Below are 15,508 nucleotides of genomic sequence, written 5' to 3' on the forward strand. Positions count from 1 at the left end.
CTAATGACAACTAGACACTGACTTGGCTGTGACACTCAGGGCGGTGGTAAGGAATGTAATATGATTCTGCGTATGTGAAGTGCACCGCAAAGTGTACTCCCATGGTGTGTGTTTATTAGGGGTCCATAAAAGCTCTCTGATTTTCACCGCAATTATAACAAGTCAGTGCAACTTCTAAGGCAAGTTTTGAAACAACTTTACAAACCAATTACACAAGTGTTATAACATTTAGATCAATTTCACTGTCCATTCTTATCTTCACATAACAATAATCATTGTGCTTTGAAGTAACATCAAACGGCCAATCTATTTCATGGTAAAAAAGTATTTCTTAATTTTCGAGTGAAATTTTCAAAACAGAGGCATGCAAAGCCTGCAAAATATACTTCCTCTTTATTTTAATGGTCAGCTATCAACTGTAACATTGTAACATTAGTATGTGATTTTTTAGAAGGATGTGAGGAGACCGTAAGTCTTCATGAGGCAAAAATCATTGCATTTGGATCACAGAGTTGGATGTGTACGTCACGAACATATGATGGTGTTTTCAAAAAAAAATAAGGACAGACGCTTACAAGAATGAGGTTATATCACTGATGAGCTGAAGGAAAGCGTTTCAATGGAATGATAAATGTCATCTTGGATTCAATTGTTTATTTGAATGCAAAATTTAATGAATTATAGGACAGAATAGAAAGCATTTGTTAAATGTCATTACTGTGTCATGTACAAAGGAAAGCATCACTGTGGCCTTTCAGAGACGACTGAAAAAGATTTCATCATCAAAAAATTCACATGGTTAGCCATCTTCCCTGGAACAGTCTGTCTAACGATGCAATCTGATTTCCATGTTGGAATAAGATTTAAGGGTATGGTACTAATCAGTGAAAGCATTTTGTTTAATTTCAGTCTACATCCAGTCTTTATGAACACTTTTGTCAAATACACTTACAAAATACTGAATCAGATATAAATGCCAGAATTTCCCTCATTACAAATTAAATACACAAAATGAAGATGAATTTTGTGTCATGGACCTATTTAAATGAAAAATGTGGTCACAATTAAGAATTGCAAACGGTAACAATTTTTTAATAATATTGTAATATGATCTCAAAAATTTGACGTCCGATGGACAGTTTTTCATGATTTTCCCTTATTGATTCAAATAAGGACACAGACGACAGGCCCTTGAGACTGTCAATTTTGTGGAGTGCAGCACAAGGTTTTTTTTGAATTTGTCATTGCATATGTTAATCCTGCAATGGAAAGCCATGAGGCGCCAACTATCAAAAGATACTCTCCAAGTCTTGATTTTTAAATTATTCACGTAGTATGTGGTCAAAACTTGGATTTTCATGTTTTTCAATAACAACACTGCTCACCTGTGGGTCAATGGACGAACCCACCTTTGCTCAGCAGAGCAGCCGAGATACCATCTTAATCAAATCTGCCTTCCCAAAGGTATCGGAAAATTTGAAAGAGCATGTTACAATCTAAGCTCGTTTCTTATCAAACTGACATTTGACTCGCTGGGGAAGCGAAAGCTGATGACAAAACAATATCGATAGCGAAGTAGAGATTACAAGTTGCTGCATGTTCACTATACTCTGGTTTCTGGGCAGAACAAATCCGGTCTGTGATGTTTACATGTTGGTGGTTTAATTACGTTACGGCAGCTTTAAATATATGGTAAGGTTCTAATACTGAAATCTGAGTATTAATGTGGATATTTTCTCAGTCATTGCTCAACATGTGAGGGCAGTTACACTACATCCACCCACATATCTGAAATTACATTATTTAACATAATGTATTTACGAAATACATTTTCTCACATTAACCCTTTGGGTGCCAAAATCAATATTTGCTGCCAAAATAAAATATACTAAAGTCAATTTTCAGATTTTTGCCAAAATTTTGAAAAAGAATTGAAGCCAATGAAATGTGAAGTCCATTTGGTCCAAAATTATTTACAATTACAAAAAAAAATCATACAATTGGTAAAATGTTGCTCTAAACTTTTGGTGGGAAAAGTACAGCACTCAAAGGGTTAAGTGACTGGAAAAAAGGGTGATATGTATGTACAACAGTCAAGGTGTTATTGCCACACAAATACATGAATAATTACCCTATTCTGTGTACAAATGCTATATTCTTCACACTCCATTTCTCTCTGATTTGCTGACATAACTTCTTCATTTCCTTTTCTGCCATCTGGGTGTAGCATTCGTATTCCAGCCTTATAACCGTCTTCCCATCAAAATTATCCCGTGTTGTGCCTATGGGTCATAATTTTAATACATGATTTCATATTACTTAGTAGGTGTGATGTGATCTAAGGGGGACCATATCTACAATCAGACACTGAACATTTGCATACTGGTGACAGGTGACACCTGTTATTAAATTGAAAGATGCTTAATGAACCATAGTTCGCGCCTCAAAAATGTAAACTTTAGCTCAAACTTTTCTCAGGGAAACTTTCAACCATCCTCTTTTGAAATCAAGAATAAAAAGGGGGGGGGGCACCCTGCAAATTTCGGTACTAGAGAAACATGCTACGCAATGTATACTGATATTCAAAATGGCCACCATCCCTGTGTTAACTCTATGAGAGATAATAAAATTTGTGTCACGACAGCTTTAAATTATGGTACATGTATGTTAGAGGCCAGTATTTAAGCGCAACGAAGTAAACCAGTGAAAACTTTATTTCTTTCTTTTAATCTTCAAAATGAGCCCAAACACTCCAACAAGTGCTGGGCCAAAAGAATATTGTAAAAGTTTGAGAGTCTGAATATCTGTCCCCAAAGCGCATTCTACATTAACACACTGTTAAAACTTGGCTTCTTTGCAGTGAAGCTGGCCAACATTTTCGATTTAACAGTACAGACTAATCTGTTCATGCATGAACAACTTTGCAGTCACTGGTCAATGCAACGGTATTGATCACGATAAAGTCACTCCATTGTTAACCCATGTGTCTCAATGATTGAGGGCACTGCCCTCTGGACAACTCAATGTTGTCATGTAAAGTGTTGGATCCCTGGTTACCATGACCACAGAGCTTAGGGAGATCAGCCCCATGCCATGACCAGTGACAACGCCCTCTTGGTAAATTGATTTTACAAAAATTGTTGCCTAATCCCGAACATTGCCCATATTGCCTGAGTTAAGTCGTCCCTATAGACCAAGACAACCAGTAGTTACTGGGACTGACAAAACTGGTCACTAACAGCTAGTACTCAACATACCAGTATATGAGTGCACCTAACTGTCCTAAGAAAACACAGATGACCAAAAATCTCATCAGTGGTCACCATAATTGACTATAGTATAGTTTTGCTCTACAACTACATTTGTAAATGCACAATTCAAGGTGTAACATATAAATGTACATCCCGGTATTCATTCATGCACATGAGATACTCCATAGGTATGACACTGATCATATACTCTTATCTTTCCTGTAAACGCCTGAAGACGATACAACTCTAATTTCTGTTTCAGTGCAGGTAATTTTTCATTGGCTTTTACTAAGAACAGTCATAATAATTGATAGTGTCCAGAATTGAATAGTTGCTTGTGTCTTGCAACAGAGCGATCTGCCATGGAATTCTATGGTATGGGACTGAAACAATTGGCAAGCACATCAACACCATACATTGTACAGTGATGGTGATTAGCAGTACAACCTACATGTAGACACTGGTCTGGCAACTGCAGTCAGCTTGTCAACTGCAACGCTTCTTCTGCTCAGAGTCTGACAGGTCAGAGGTCATGGAGAAATGCTGTACATGCACTGTATACCATAGGCACATGCACTCGATCAGCCAGAAGCAAAGAATATGACAGTTTTGAAAGTTTGGGTTTTACAGCAAGAATACATACAGACGTGACCCAGACAAAGTTTATAGCTTGTGATTGATGTAAAATGCCATTACATTCCACATTTGAGGTCATACTCTTCAGTATGAGTGTGCTGGTACACAAAGGAAACAGTTATGAACTATTAGATTGGTTTGATAAGACTTTCAAAAGTATCATTCTTCTGGTGTATTTTCTTGAAAGACTCAAATCTCGTGCCCGACTTCATTGTCCCTTGAACTAAACCTTGACAAAAGATGAACAGCGACTGTACTGTTGTTGGACCTGTCACTGGCTTGAAAGACGTTTGCTAATAACCATCAGAAGTAATACATGTACTTTTGCATTATTGATGAATCATCCCAGTCTCTCAGTCTCTCTCCGTGTAATGAATGAGTACCATGGGTTCATCTCTGTACTCTTTCATTTCCATAGTTACCAAAAGCGAGAACAGTCTCTTGAAAGTCAAGGACGCTGTTGTGACAATCATCCTTGATGCAGAAGTTCAGTTTTTATCATGGCATTGACCCTAACTGTCTTGTCTAATTACATAGGTAATACCAAAATGGCAAGCAAGGATAATGATAGTCACAACTCTTGGTGGGATGAACGCCATATTGTATTAGAAGTATTTTATTTTGGGTTTCTTTCTCAAGCACCTGCAAGCATCATGAAAGCCTAAAAATGAGGTCTCATGGAATGGGGGTTAAAAAACGAAGTTGCAATAATAATGGAAACACATTACTCAGTAAGAACGCTGACCACTTGATGGGTTGAAATTTGTGCCCACATGATAATGAACAAAAAAAAACATTTGGTTGACCGCAAGTACAATATTTGCCGATGTGAGATTACAGCCAATGAGAAAAGTGTGACCATGTGAAAATACAAGGAATATGTATTTAGGTTAACAAGGGTAACATTACAAAAAAGCCAGGCCTGATTTACATTACACTGAATAAATTTATCTATATTGCCTGGGTCTGTGACATGTCAGGCAAAACTAGTCTTTGACAATAATTTATTTTTAGTCATGAAAATTGATTCAATTAAAGTTGACTTTTAGACTGAAGATATAGTTTTGAGGTCTGAACTTTTGAATAAGTTTATCCTGTGTTTTTTTTTGATATGTCATAAAAATGCTATCAAGGGGAATACAAACAGGACATTCCCCACAGCGTAACGATGATGATGATGGTGTACTCGTACCATATCTGTCTTTAATATCTGGGCCATAACTGATTACTTCTATGATGAATGTGTTTTGTCTTGGGGCTAAAAATGTGAGGATAACGCAGCAATCTGTTTGCTTCTAAGCTATGAATAAAAAAGTGGGAAACACTGACTCGGTGACTATGGGTATCATTTTGTGTATCCAGTGCCAAATGTTTATACATTTTATCTAAATAGCAGCAATAAGACCAGTTTGCAGTGCATAATGATGAAAAATTAACCTTTCTTATAAAGGTTAATTTTTCATCATTATGCACTGCAAACTGGTCTTATTGCTGCTATTTAGATAAAATGTATAAACTATCAAATTTGATATTTTCATGATTAATGATTATGGATCTAATTTCACTGTAGTCGAAAAGTTTTTATAATATTAAATTGGTAATGATGACTTTTTGATCACGCATCAAACCTCACATTTTGTTTATCTAACACTTGTATGACAAATTTTAATTTTCCATGATGTCAAAACATTGATTATTTTCCACCTCTCTTGAGTTGATTGTGTCGGAAGATGGAAGAGGTGTCGGTTCCACAGAGGCTAATAGCTGAAGGTGATGAATGGTAAATCAGATCTTGTTGATTTCATTCTGAGGAAACGGTAGATCAACCGGCTTTCACTAAGGGGCAGTGCATAATTAAAACACAATGCAGTTTTTTAAAGTATCACGTGAACAGACCACTAACTACATACTGTTACACCATGGACATCGTGTATATACCTGTTCACATTTGGCTTTAAAATGTTTCGTTGCTCAAAACTGTAAAATGTAAAAGCCTATTTAGGCAATTTATCACATTGGGGAAGTTCAAATAATAAGTTCATTGTCTGTTTTTTGTATTTCTCTCCTTGAGGTCGAAGCAATGACTTGTGTTTGAATGTGTGTTTTATGTATCCATGGTCCCTGACACACTTAAAAATACAGAATGTGACATTTAGAAAAATGGCCCAATCAGACTAAATTATGCATGAGATTAGATAAACGCTTTATTGTCAATTCATTTCATTAGACTGTACCATTTCTAACAGTAGGGGGGGACCATACATGCTTGTCAGTGAGAAAATAAAATCTATTTATGGCAAGGGAAACCAATGTGTCAATAGACTTTTTAGGTTTCCACTACCTAATCAACTTTATTTAACATGACAATGGCTCTAGCTTTTGACAATGTCTTTATTATTATTGTTTTATGAAACATCTACACTCTCTTATTTATATCCCCAAAGTACAGTTGAATATACAGTGTTAGCCTTGTACAATGCATTGTGTATAACCAACATTTTTGTTGACAGACGAATTCTCGCCTGGCCTAAAATTTAGTTGTAAACAATAGCACTGGGCATTACCCTAACAAAGACAAACTATATTGAAATATTGAATACTGCGCATTTCAACACGATTTTATGAGTAGAACAAGACACTACAGATACTGGAATACACAAATTCTTGATCTAGTCACAGGATAGAGAAATTGCATTTATTGACGGAACATGAATGTTGAGAAATACATTAAAAATTACAGCAAAGGAGCTGTTTCTTATGTTTCTCTGTTTATTGTCCTCTGCCTTGGGTAATTTCTAGCATTTTGTAGGGTTTCTGAACAAACATTTGTCTCAGAACAAAAATATGATGAATCTGCACTCACCCATGAAAACAGAAATAGCACCAGCTGAGGGCGATGTGACTTTCTGTGTTATATCCTCTACACTCAATTTATCCGTTGTTATATGTACAAAATCTTCACCCATCGTGCGTCAGAAAAAAGTTCTCCTGCAAGGAAAGAGTCATGTCAGTAGCAAACCAATGATAAACAAGCAAAGGTTTTTGGGTCAAGGGCTGATTTTCTTACTCACTCAGTGTTTTCTCCAATAGGTGTGATCATGCGTTTCCCCCTCTTTAAATAAAGTCTCCTTTAAGATAAAGACAAACATGTGCCATGTCCCCCTCTCTCTACAACGAGATCTTGAGATACTGATATACAAAGAGAATTGATAGTGGCATTCCACGTCATGATTGCTGCCTAGAATGTAACATCACATGTTTATTCAACCCACTCAAAACTTGCCTTGAGTTTGCCTCCAGACTACAAAGCTGTGTTTGAACTTTATATACTGAATAAAATATGAATGATTTTTGCCAAAATTTTGATAAAACACTGTAGCTGATGAAATATATTGTCCATTTGGTCCAAAATTCTAAAATTATCAAAAAAATTACAGAAAAATTCATAAAATTGGTAAAATATTGTACTAAAATTTTGGTGGGAAAAATTACAGCACTCAAAGGGTTAAACATTTTGACTAGATAGAACAGAATATTTAACTGCAGGCTTTAATTTGATACTTGATCTACACAATACCCTTAACTTATTAACACCTTGAAAAACCTTAATTTGCATAACTTACATTTGCATAATTTTAATATTGTAGTCCCCTCTATCAGAACCAAATCCCCAAAAATTTCCAGCAGAGGGGACATTTCCCACTAGTGAGAGAGAACTGGGGAAAACGCTGCTTACTATGTACAATTCTGCAACCTGCTTGCAAATAAATGGAAGGTCATCGTACAATTTTGTCAGCAACAGAGCAAAACACTGAAATTATCATATGGCAGTCCTTTTGTTATCTGTATCCTAAATGATGCATGAAACGCAGCGGGGCATGAGCTGCAAACTGCCAAAGTGAGCAGTTTGAATAATAAATGTACTCCACTCGCTATTGTGTACACACACCTTACAGCATTCTCTGACAGAGCCTGTGGTGATGATAAAATATTAAACTATAGAAATATGCAACCTTTCACATCGATAATATGAAACTCAGATCAAAGTCCTGACTGGTTCTGTGGCTAGGCCTGCAATTCAGCTGACCAATCATAGTCCTGATTGGTTCAGTGGCTAGACTTGCAATTCAGCTGACCAATCATTGTCCTGATTGGTTCAGTAGTTGCAATTCAGCTGACCAATCATAGTCCTGATTGGTTCAGTAACTAGACTTGCAATTCAACCGACCAATCATCATATAGTTTACTCATTAGAACACATCCACTACTGTCGCTGTTTTTTTCCCAAAATCGCTTTTGATTCAAATGTCAATGAATCCTTTGTTGATAAAATCCATGAGAACTGATGTCTAGAAAGTGGATAATGCATGGAAACTCCATCACAGCTCTGCTTCAATGACAAAGGCCTGGTTAATGAGAGTATCTAACCTCATTATGTCACAACAGGCAACCAATTTTCTAAATGTCAGCGTATCTGTGTCTGTCATTAAAGGTAGATTTTATATCCTCCTTACATTAAAGGATCTGTTGTTGCTATACAACATTATCTTTTTTCATTCTTTGATTACATATTGCATAAATCCTCATCAACGTTGGGCACAGACAGTGAAGTAACTTCCATTTTTGAAATTTACCATTTCTATATTGGTTGAATCATGGAAATTATACATTTGATGAAGCCTATGATTTCTACAGAACAGCATACGTTAATTTTTACTTTTCTACAGAAATAATTTCTACAAACACAACAGTGTGAAAATTCTACAGTTTTCAGAATATCTGATTTGGCTGTAGTACAAGTTACACGGTACAATTGCTACAATTCAAATGTCTCTGTTTTCATTAACTTGTAGTTCTGATTACAAAAAGTCTGGAATGAAAACTCATAAACAGGCCTTTATCTGCATGTTCATCTGTGCATCACTCTAAAGCTTCATTTTTTGAAATGACTGTATGAAGTTTCTTTCAAACCTGATGCACAAACAACATACTGGGATTCACATACGCTCAATTATTATTTTGCGATACCGATTACCAAGTAGTTTTACATCTTACAAAATATGTTCTTCAATTCTTTTTATCATTGCATTTTTGTTTGGATTTGTTCAACCAGACTAAGTAGAAAACAGGAGATGAACTATGAAAGCTGATAACTTTTCTACAATATCCTGTATTCTTCCTTGCTTGAAATACTGTATGTAACCTGCTTTTGTTGTTGCAGGATTTTCAGTTTCTACTCCTTTTTTTTGCAACAGCTTTCTCAAATGAGAGTTAATTTGACTGATATACTATACATGTAGGTATCAAATACTAGTTTGGTCTTGATAAATATTTCATCATGGTGAAGTATCCACTTAACTAAATCACAACAGGGTTCTCTTGCCCGAATTGAGAGAGATGGGCAACCCTACTCATTTGATAACACATTGGCCATATGGTAACAACCCATCAAGATTGTCAATTTACAAAACAATGGACAATATAAAAATTCACATTGCTAATCCGCATTCACTGCTGGCGAGTCAAAATGTGTTGACAACTGTGCAAGAGAGTCGATGACAAAATAACCAAAAAGGGCAATCATTAATTAATTTGCTAATTACCTAGGCCTCTTGAATTTAAACCCTTATCCTGCCAAGTTTACATTTCACCATCAGGTCAAGTTGATTAAAACTAGTGAAGCACAACAAGGCGTGTGATGCATCTTGACAAAGACTTGAATATTACAAGGCCCCCTGAAGACACAGATACTGTAAATATGACTTGATTATAGACTAAAGCTGCTTTAATAGACTAAACCAAGTGTGTAAAAATACATACTGTATCATACATGTATGTTTTGGGCTGAACATCGCTTTTTATTGACACGGCAGATGGGGAAGTGATGCTGACTGGCAGGGAAGAGTTAAAGCTTTGGAAAATACAATTTTGAAATGCAAGATAGTTGCTCGAACTCCAAAATGCATGGGTATGGTATTGCAAAATATGATGGAGGCAAGCTTATGAAAGCAAATTGTTTAAATTCACGTTCAAAAAAACAACTCTGAAATAGCAGATATCTGTAAGGCAAGATGATTGCCACATTCTGTCATGCATATCAAACAATGCAATGCACATTAATATGGTAAATTGAACAAAACAAGGCAATTTGGCACTTAACGTATGAGAAAAAAAGGATGAATTTATGATATATTATTCCATTGAGAGATGACATTCACCTGCCAATCGCGAAAATGTGATGTTAGTCGATCCATTAAACAAAGATGGGTCACACCTATGTCAGTGTACACATAGCAACATACACCTTTTAACCCTGTGATAAAGATATAAGGCCAGGCTATTCCCTGGATACCGTGCAGACAGGGAGGGATATTGAGGACATCAGCTGGGTTGAAATGGATGGACACAGTAAACTGGTTGTAATACCTGAATCAGTAGATGCAAATGTTTAGCCTCCGCTGAGAGGTGGAATGACGGCTATCTCATCCCCAGACTTGATAGATAGCGGTGTTGGGTCTTCAAATGCTATGTAGTCCTGATTCAGAGCAACTGTGATGTTATCTTCTAGAGGTTTCAAACTGTAAAGGAATGAACAGGCTGTCAAATTTCTTTACTACAGGTACACACCGGACAGATCTTGTTAAAGACAATGTTGCATTGATAATCTGGAACTTGAAGGCTGTTTAATGGTATAGACCCTGGGAAACCATTGCGTCTATGGGCACTGCTATTTTTATTTTTATTTTTCAGTCAGAAAGCAAAAGAGAACTGAATAAAATATTACACATGGCCATCTTTGTAAGTCTTTTGATAAGTCGGATACTCCAACAAATGATGGAAACATGGGATAGAGCCAAGAAAAATTTGTACACCGCCATGGCTTTCTCTATGATTGGCACACCATGCAAAATCATACACAGCCAGTTTTGTGACACTGCTGATAACAGAAAATGAAAGACACAAGCAGTTACTTGAAAGCCAGCAAAAGTTTCCTAGTAGCTATACACTGCTTTATGACCTCATCATTAAGATACAACATGCCTCTAGGGCAGATATTCAGACTTTCAAATTTCTACTTCTGATCTACCACTTGTGGGGGTTCATTTTAAAGCTCTTGGTTAGTTTTTGGAAAATCTCAAATTTTATTTTTACCCCATAGAGTTAACACAGGGATGGTGGCCATTTTGAATTTCAAATATCGTAAAATGTTGGGTAATTTGTATTGCTAGTTCCAAACTATGCGCAGTGACCCCCGGTTTTTATTGTTGATTTGGTAAGAGAATGGTTGAAAGTTTCATTTAGGAAAGTTTGAGCAAAAGCTTAAGTCTTTCACTTTCGAGGTGCATACTACCTTAAACGGAGTATTACAAGACATTGTACATGAGGATTGTAGTGTCGTCTTTATAAATAATATATAAAGTCCTTTGAGCTGACAATACATGCAGATTGATGCCTGTGTGGGAAACACTATCAGATCCCAAGGTGAATCTGCTCGTTAAGATGTAAACAGGGATCCCTATCTGTACTTTCAACTGATTATGTCCTTTTATTTCCTCATTGTCAAGAGACAGATTTCAATTTGAAGTCTCAAACACGCCTGTAGCTCTGATTGCGGCATTTCAACAGAAGTGTCAGAGTCTTACAATTGAAAAACGAGATGTAATGATTGCATCTTAGAAAAATAGGGAGTGCTGTTCACAGATACAGATATTTCTCACTCTCAACGATTCACATTGGTGTTTTGAATAAATCACCCATGTAGCAATTGAAAGTTAAAAATGCAATATGCAATGATATTGCATTTAAAGGTGTCAGTCAGAATTAATATCATCTGCATGTCAATCAAACTTCATTCTGGGTATCTTATATATCAAAGCTTGCTGTTCATTGAAAATGTATACAGTCTTCAATACATCTCACATTACATGTTAGATTATTGGGCCTGTAATTTTTTAAAGTCCTTGGTGGTAAATTCCCCATTGTCATTATGAAGCTATTCATTTTATGAAATTTGAAAAGCTGTCATACAGGAGATGTATGAGAAGTACATGTTTGACCAGAAAATGAGAAAACTGACAAACCAAAGTGGCTGATGCATGAAAACTTCATAATATAATGGTGACCTGAATAACAGTGCACTCAATGTTGATACAATGTTTCACTGGTGTTTATCTTATTTTTACCACTTTGAATTTGTCAGTTAACCTTGAACCTTATGGTGAACACACTGTAGTTTATTGAATTTATCAAATATGGATCATGGAGTTGACACATGGGTGGATGCCATTTTCTGAGTCATACATGTACCAAGCATTGTGTTGTTCTCATTGCATACATTGTCCCAGAAAAATCGGTGTCACTTGCGCATATTAGACCAGGTTGGATATTTTATTGCATACATACATGTAAAATGTTGCATAAACACTCAACTACACATCTGGAAACCACGACTGGGGCCAGGCTACGTACATTTACCAGTACCATAGCGATGCATATAACATTTACATGCAATGAGTTATCCTAGGATCACAATTCCTGTGATCTACAAGTACAGGACCTGTCAGTTACACTGCCATTGCATGGCACATATTCAAAAAGGTGTGCTGATCTATTCAAAATCAACGTGGCTCATGTACAACATGCCTCTTCTCTGTCTGGAGTGATGGATTGTGTACAGGTTTGCTTGGCTTGTTGCACGTTTTCACCAAGATGGCAATACATCACTGTTTGTGGCAGTTGTTTGAACACTGAGGTTCAAAGAACTCAAATGAAGCATATCAAGACTACTGTCTCTCTCTAGTTCTTGTAATTCTGTTCAGGTCTCTTGATAAGCTGTCTTTAATACACAAAAAATATTGCACCATAGTGTAATTTTCCTTGAAACACCACAGTATACTCTGGTAATTGGGTGAAAACTACGTATGTTTGAATGCATAACCACTTATAGCCGTGGCTCTTGCATATTTGAATGCACTTGCAGTTTAAAAATTTCCGCATGCGATCAAATATTGTGACAAGAAATGTCATTTTTACATGCAGGAACTGAAAGTGTTACAGCGTATAAAGCTAGATTGTTGTCTCTACAGTCTGATTTTTAGCCACTTGAACAATAACTTGCTTTATAATTCTAAGACCATGGTTAAATCTTTCTGCAAGATTTAATGTTGTTTGTGCAATTTCCAAAATAGCCATGGCCATAACAATATGATATACTGATTATTTTCCCATTTTATTTGAGATAGGATGCCCTTTGAATATTCACTTTGATGAACAAAGTCTGGTCTCTAGTCTGGATTCGTCGAGTACATGACTTTAAAACACGATTAGTGATTCAACTCACACTGTATTTAGCAGGTTCTGGATAATCACAGAAATCATAATGATAGCGTTTGACTGTTTGACTCGTCCTAACCATAACTCACAATCACGACTACTACAAACTGCTCAGAATTCAAAACACTCTTTACTTTCTTTCACAAAAACAAGCATTTTTCTCTGATATAAGAACAACTATTGCATCACCAACTTCACAGTCTATCTACTTCGTGTTGAGGAAGGAACAAATATGAGTGCAGGAGACGATTGATGCTCACACTACCCTTGAAAGCTTACACTCTAAGGATGATAATATATAATTATTTGTCTTTCATATGAATGACAGACTTTGATATTTGAATTTTGTAAACCATCTCTCCAAAACTACCCTTGATAAGATCCTGTAAGTGGAAGTTCATCAAAAGTTGATAAATTGGACGGGACTTTTGTTTTCCCTTGCCCATCCTTGAAGACAACACAAGTCTTACATATTACATCCTCAGCTGGTTCACGCTCCATTACACACTAAAAAAGTGTTTACATGATAAACACTGATTCTTTCCACAAGAAATGTTTACATAGAAGGGAAAGAGTATTTTTCACCATTGTGGAATTTTCGTTTCAATGATTTTGATAATGGAGTTGACATTTGTAGCTTTATGTTCTCTCTATATATTAAAACTCAGCACAGCGATGGAAAGTACACCACTTAAACAAACCAGCCATTTATCAAACTGGAAGCAGTCTGCAACACCTGCAGAGGATTCATTATAATATGCAGCTTTCAGTTAAAGAGTTTTCTCGGGCCAAAGTATTCTTGATCCTATGAACAACAACAGTGTGATAATCCGAACTGTAAAAATAGAAAGCGGGGAAATCCAAGCCTCTTTAAGGACATCAACACCTGTTTCTTTCACATTTTCAAGAGCTGTACAGAACCAGATATGAAATACATCAGTTTTAATATTATTGACCTAAAAGGGTCTGGAGGCTGTGTACTTTAAAGCTTGTATCATGTTACAGTTGAACATGCCTACAGAACAGCAGACTGTGAACTGAACACAAATTTACGCACAACATATCTTAACAACACTTTCAGCAGAATATTGGGATCAAAATAAGCCATATTGCAATGGAACATCATCCTGGGGGTATCTTGATTTTTACTTGTTTCAGCGTTGTTTTGAAAGCCTACCCATATCCCTACCAAGGGAAGAAGATTGCTAATCTTAATCAAAGAAAGGACTGAGCCATAGACTAGTATTCCCCAGGTGATCCATACCTCAACATGCACCTGAACAAAGCCTTAGTATTTGAGGATACCACAATCTTGACTTTATAATGCATTGTTGCTATTTTCTGTGGCTATATATTTGTTGAACGTGAGCAAGTACTGTACATACATCATATGAACACTGAAATGTGATGAGATATATGATGATCTTACTTTTAAACAGGTTTTCTATAAGTGTTCTCCCAAGAGCAATATTAAATAGAGTGGTGGCTGCCACTCTTTAATTTTGGGTAAACAATAGAAACTCATTACCGTAACAATTGCATTTATTGTTATGTAAATTAGCAACCAATCTGCCAGAAAATCCTGGGAAGAACACTGCCTATTAAATGCAATATTGTTACTTTTATATTAATTGAAAATATTTGTAGGCCTTTACATAAGTACTATTGCGTGACTATTTCATGAAACCGACATGTACTCTAATTTCAGAATTACTGTAAGGTTTCCATTTGGTAAGCTGACTATTATTATGAAGAAAAAAATTACTTACAGCATATTCTTAACAGATCTGCATGCATACAGCTTTATGTGTACTGGTCTGTTCATTCTTGGCAATACATGGCTTTGCAGTTTATGGAAAATGAAATAATTATATATATATACCCTTTTCAGATTCAGAGATCCAGGTGGGGTCAATTTTAATACAGGCTAGATATAGTAACGTACAATACCTGTCAATAATATGACCTGTCTCCCAGTCATTTCCTTGATTTGCATATGTTAACTTACAGCACAACACACTGATGGAGGCCAAGACAGTGGCAGTGAACCATATCTACACAGACCAGCATACGAATCTTACAGTGTTCTTTACAGGGAGGTCAATATTCACCAATCACTGAAAGAATATTGCGAACTTTAATAGTGACTGGAGGGTATACTAGACTGACTTAGTGTTTAAAGATCCATAAGCTGTAACTTTGGTCATTTTTTAAATTTTGTTTGTTCAGTGTATCATCTGCAGTTTCTGGTTTGAATCCCTGAACCATGGAGAAATTCCTAATATTTA

General features: G+C 36.1%; 1 protein-coding gene and 1 long non-coding RNA gene across 3 annotated transcripts in view; one reads left to right on the forward strand and one right to left on the reverse strand.

Moving 5' to 3' along the window:
• LOC139121368 (uncharacterized) overlaps window positions 1–15,508 on the forward strand; it is a 102,302-nt gene that overhangs the window by 69,662 nt on the left and 17,132 nt on the right. The window lies entirely within an intron of this gene.
• The window catches only part of LOC139121358 (molybdopterin synthase catalytic subunit-like), a 35,226-nt gene that overhangs the window by 18,219 nt on the left and 1,499 nt on the right, over window positions 1–15,508 (reverse strand). Inside the window, exons 2-5 of one of the 2 annotated variants that reach the window (XM_070686179.1) lie at window positions 14,990–15,061; window positions 10,314–10,465; window positions 6,751–6,875; window positions 2,132–2,282 (exon numbers count right to left, since the gene is read on the reverse strand). In XM_070686179.1, the coding sequence (XP_070542280.1) occupies window positions 2,132–2,282; window positions 6,751–6,853 (254 nt within the window). In that variant the 5' untranslated portion in view covers window positions 6,854–6,875; window positions 10,314–10,465; window positions 14,990–15,061. The remainder of the gene's footprint in view (window positions 1–2,131; window positions 2,283–6,750; window positions 6,876–10,313; window positions 10,466–14,989; window positions 15,062–15,508) is intronic. The other variant, XM_070686178.1, reaches the window with a different exon arrangement.

The sequence above is a fragment of the Ptychodera flava genome, chromosome 21 (genome assembly GCF_041260155.1).
Source record: "Ptychodera flava strain L36383 chromosome 21, AS_Pfla_20210202, whole genome shotgun sequence".
NCBI lineage: Eukaryota > Metazoa > Hemichordata > Enteropneusta > Ptychoderidae > Ptychodera > Ptychodera flava.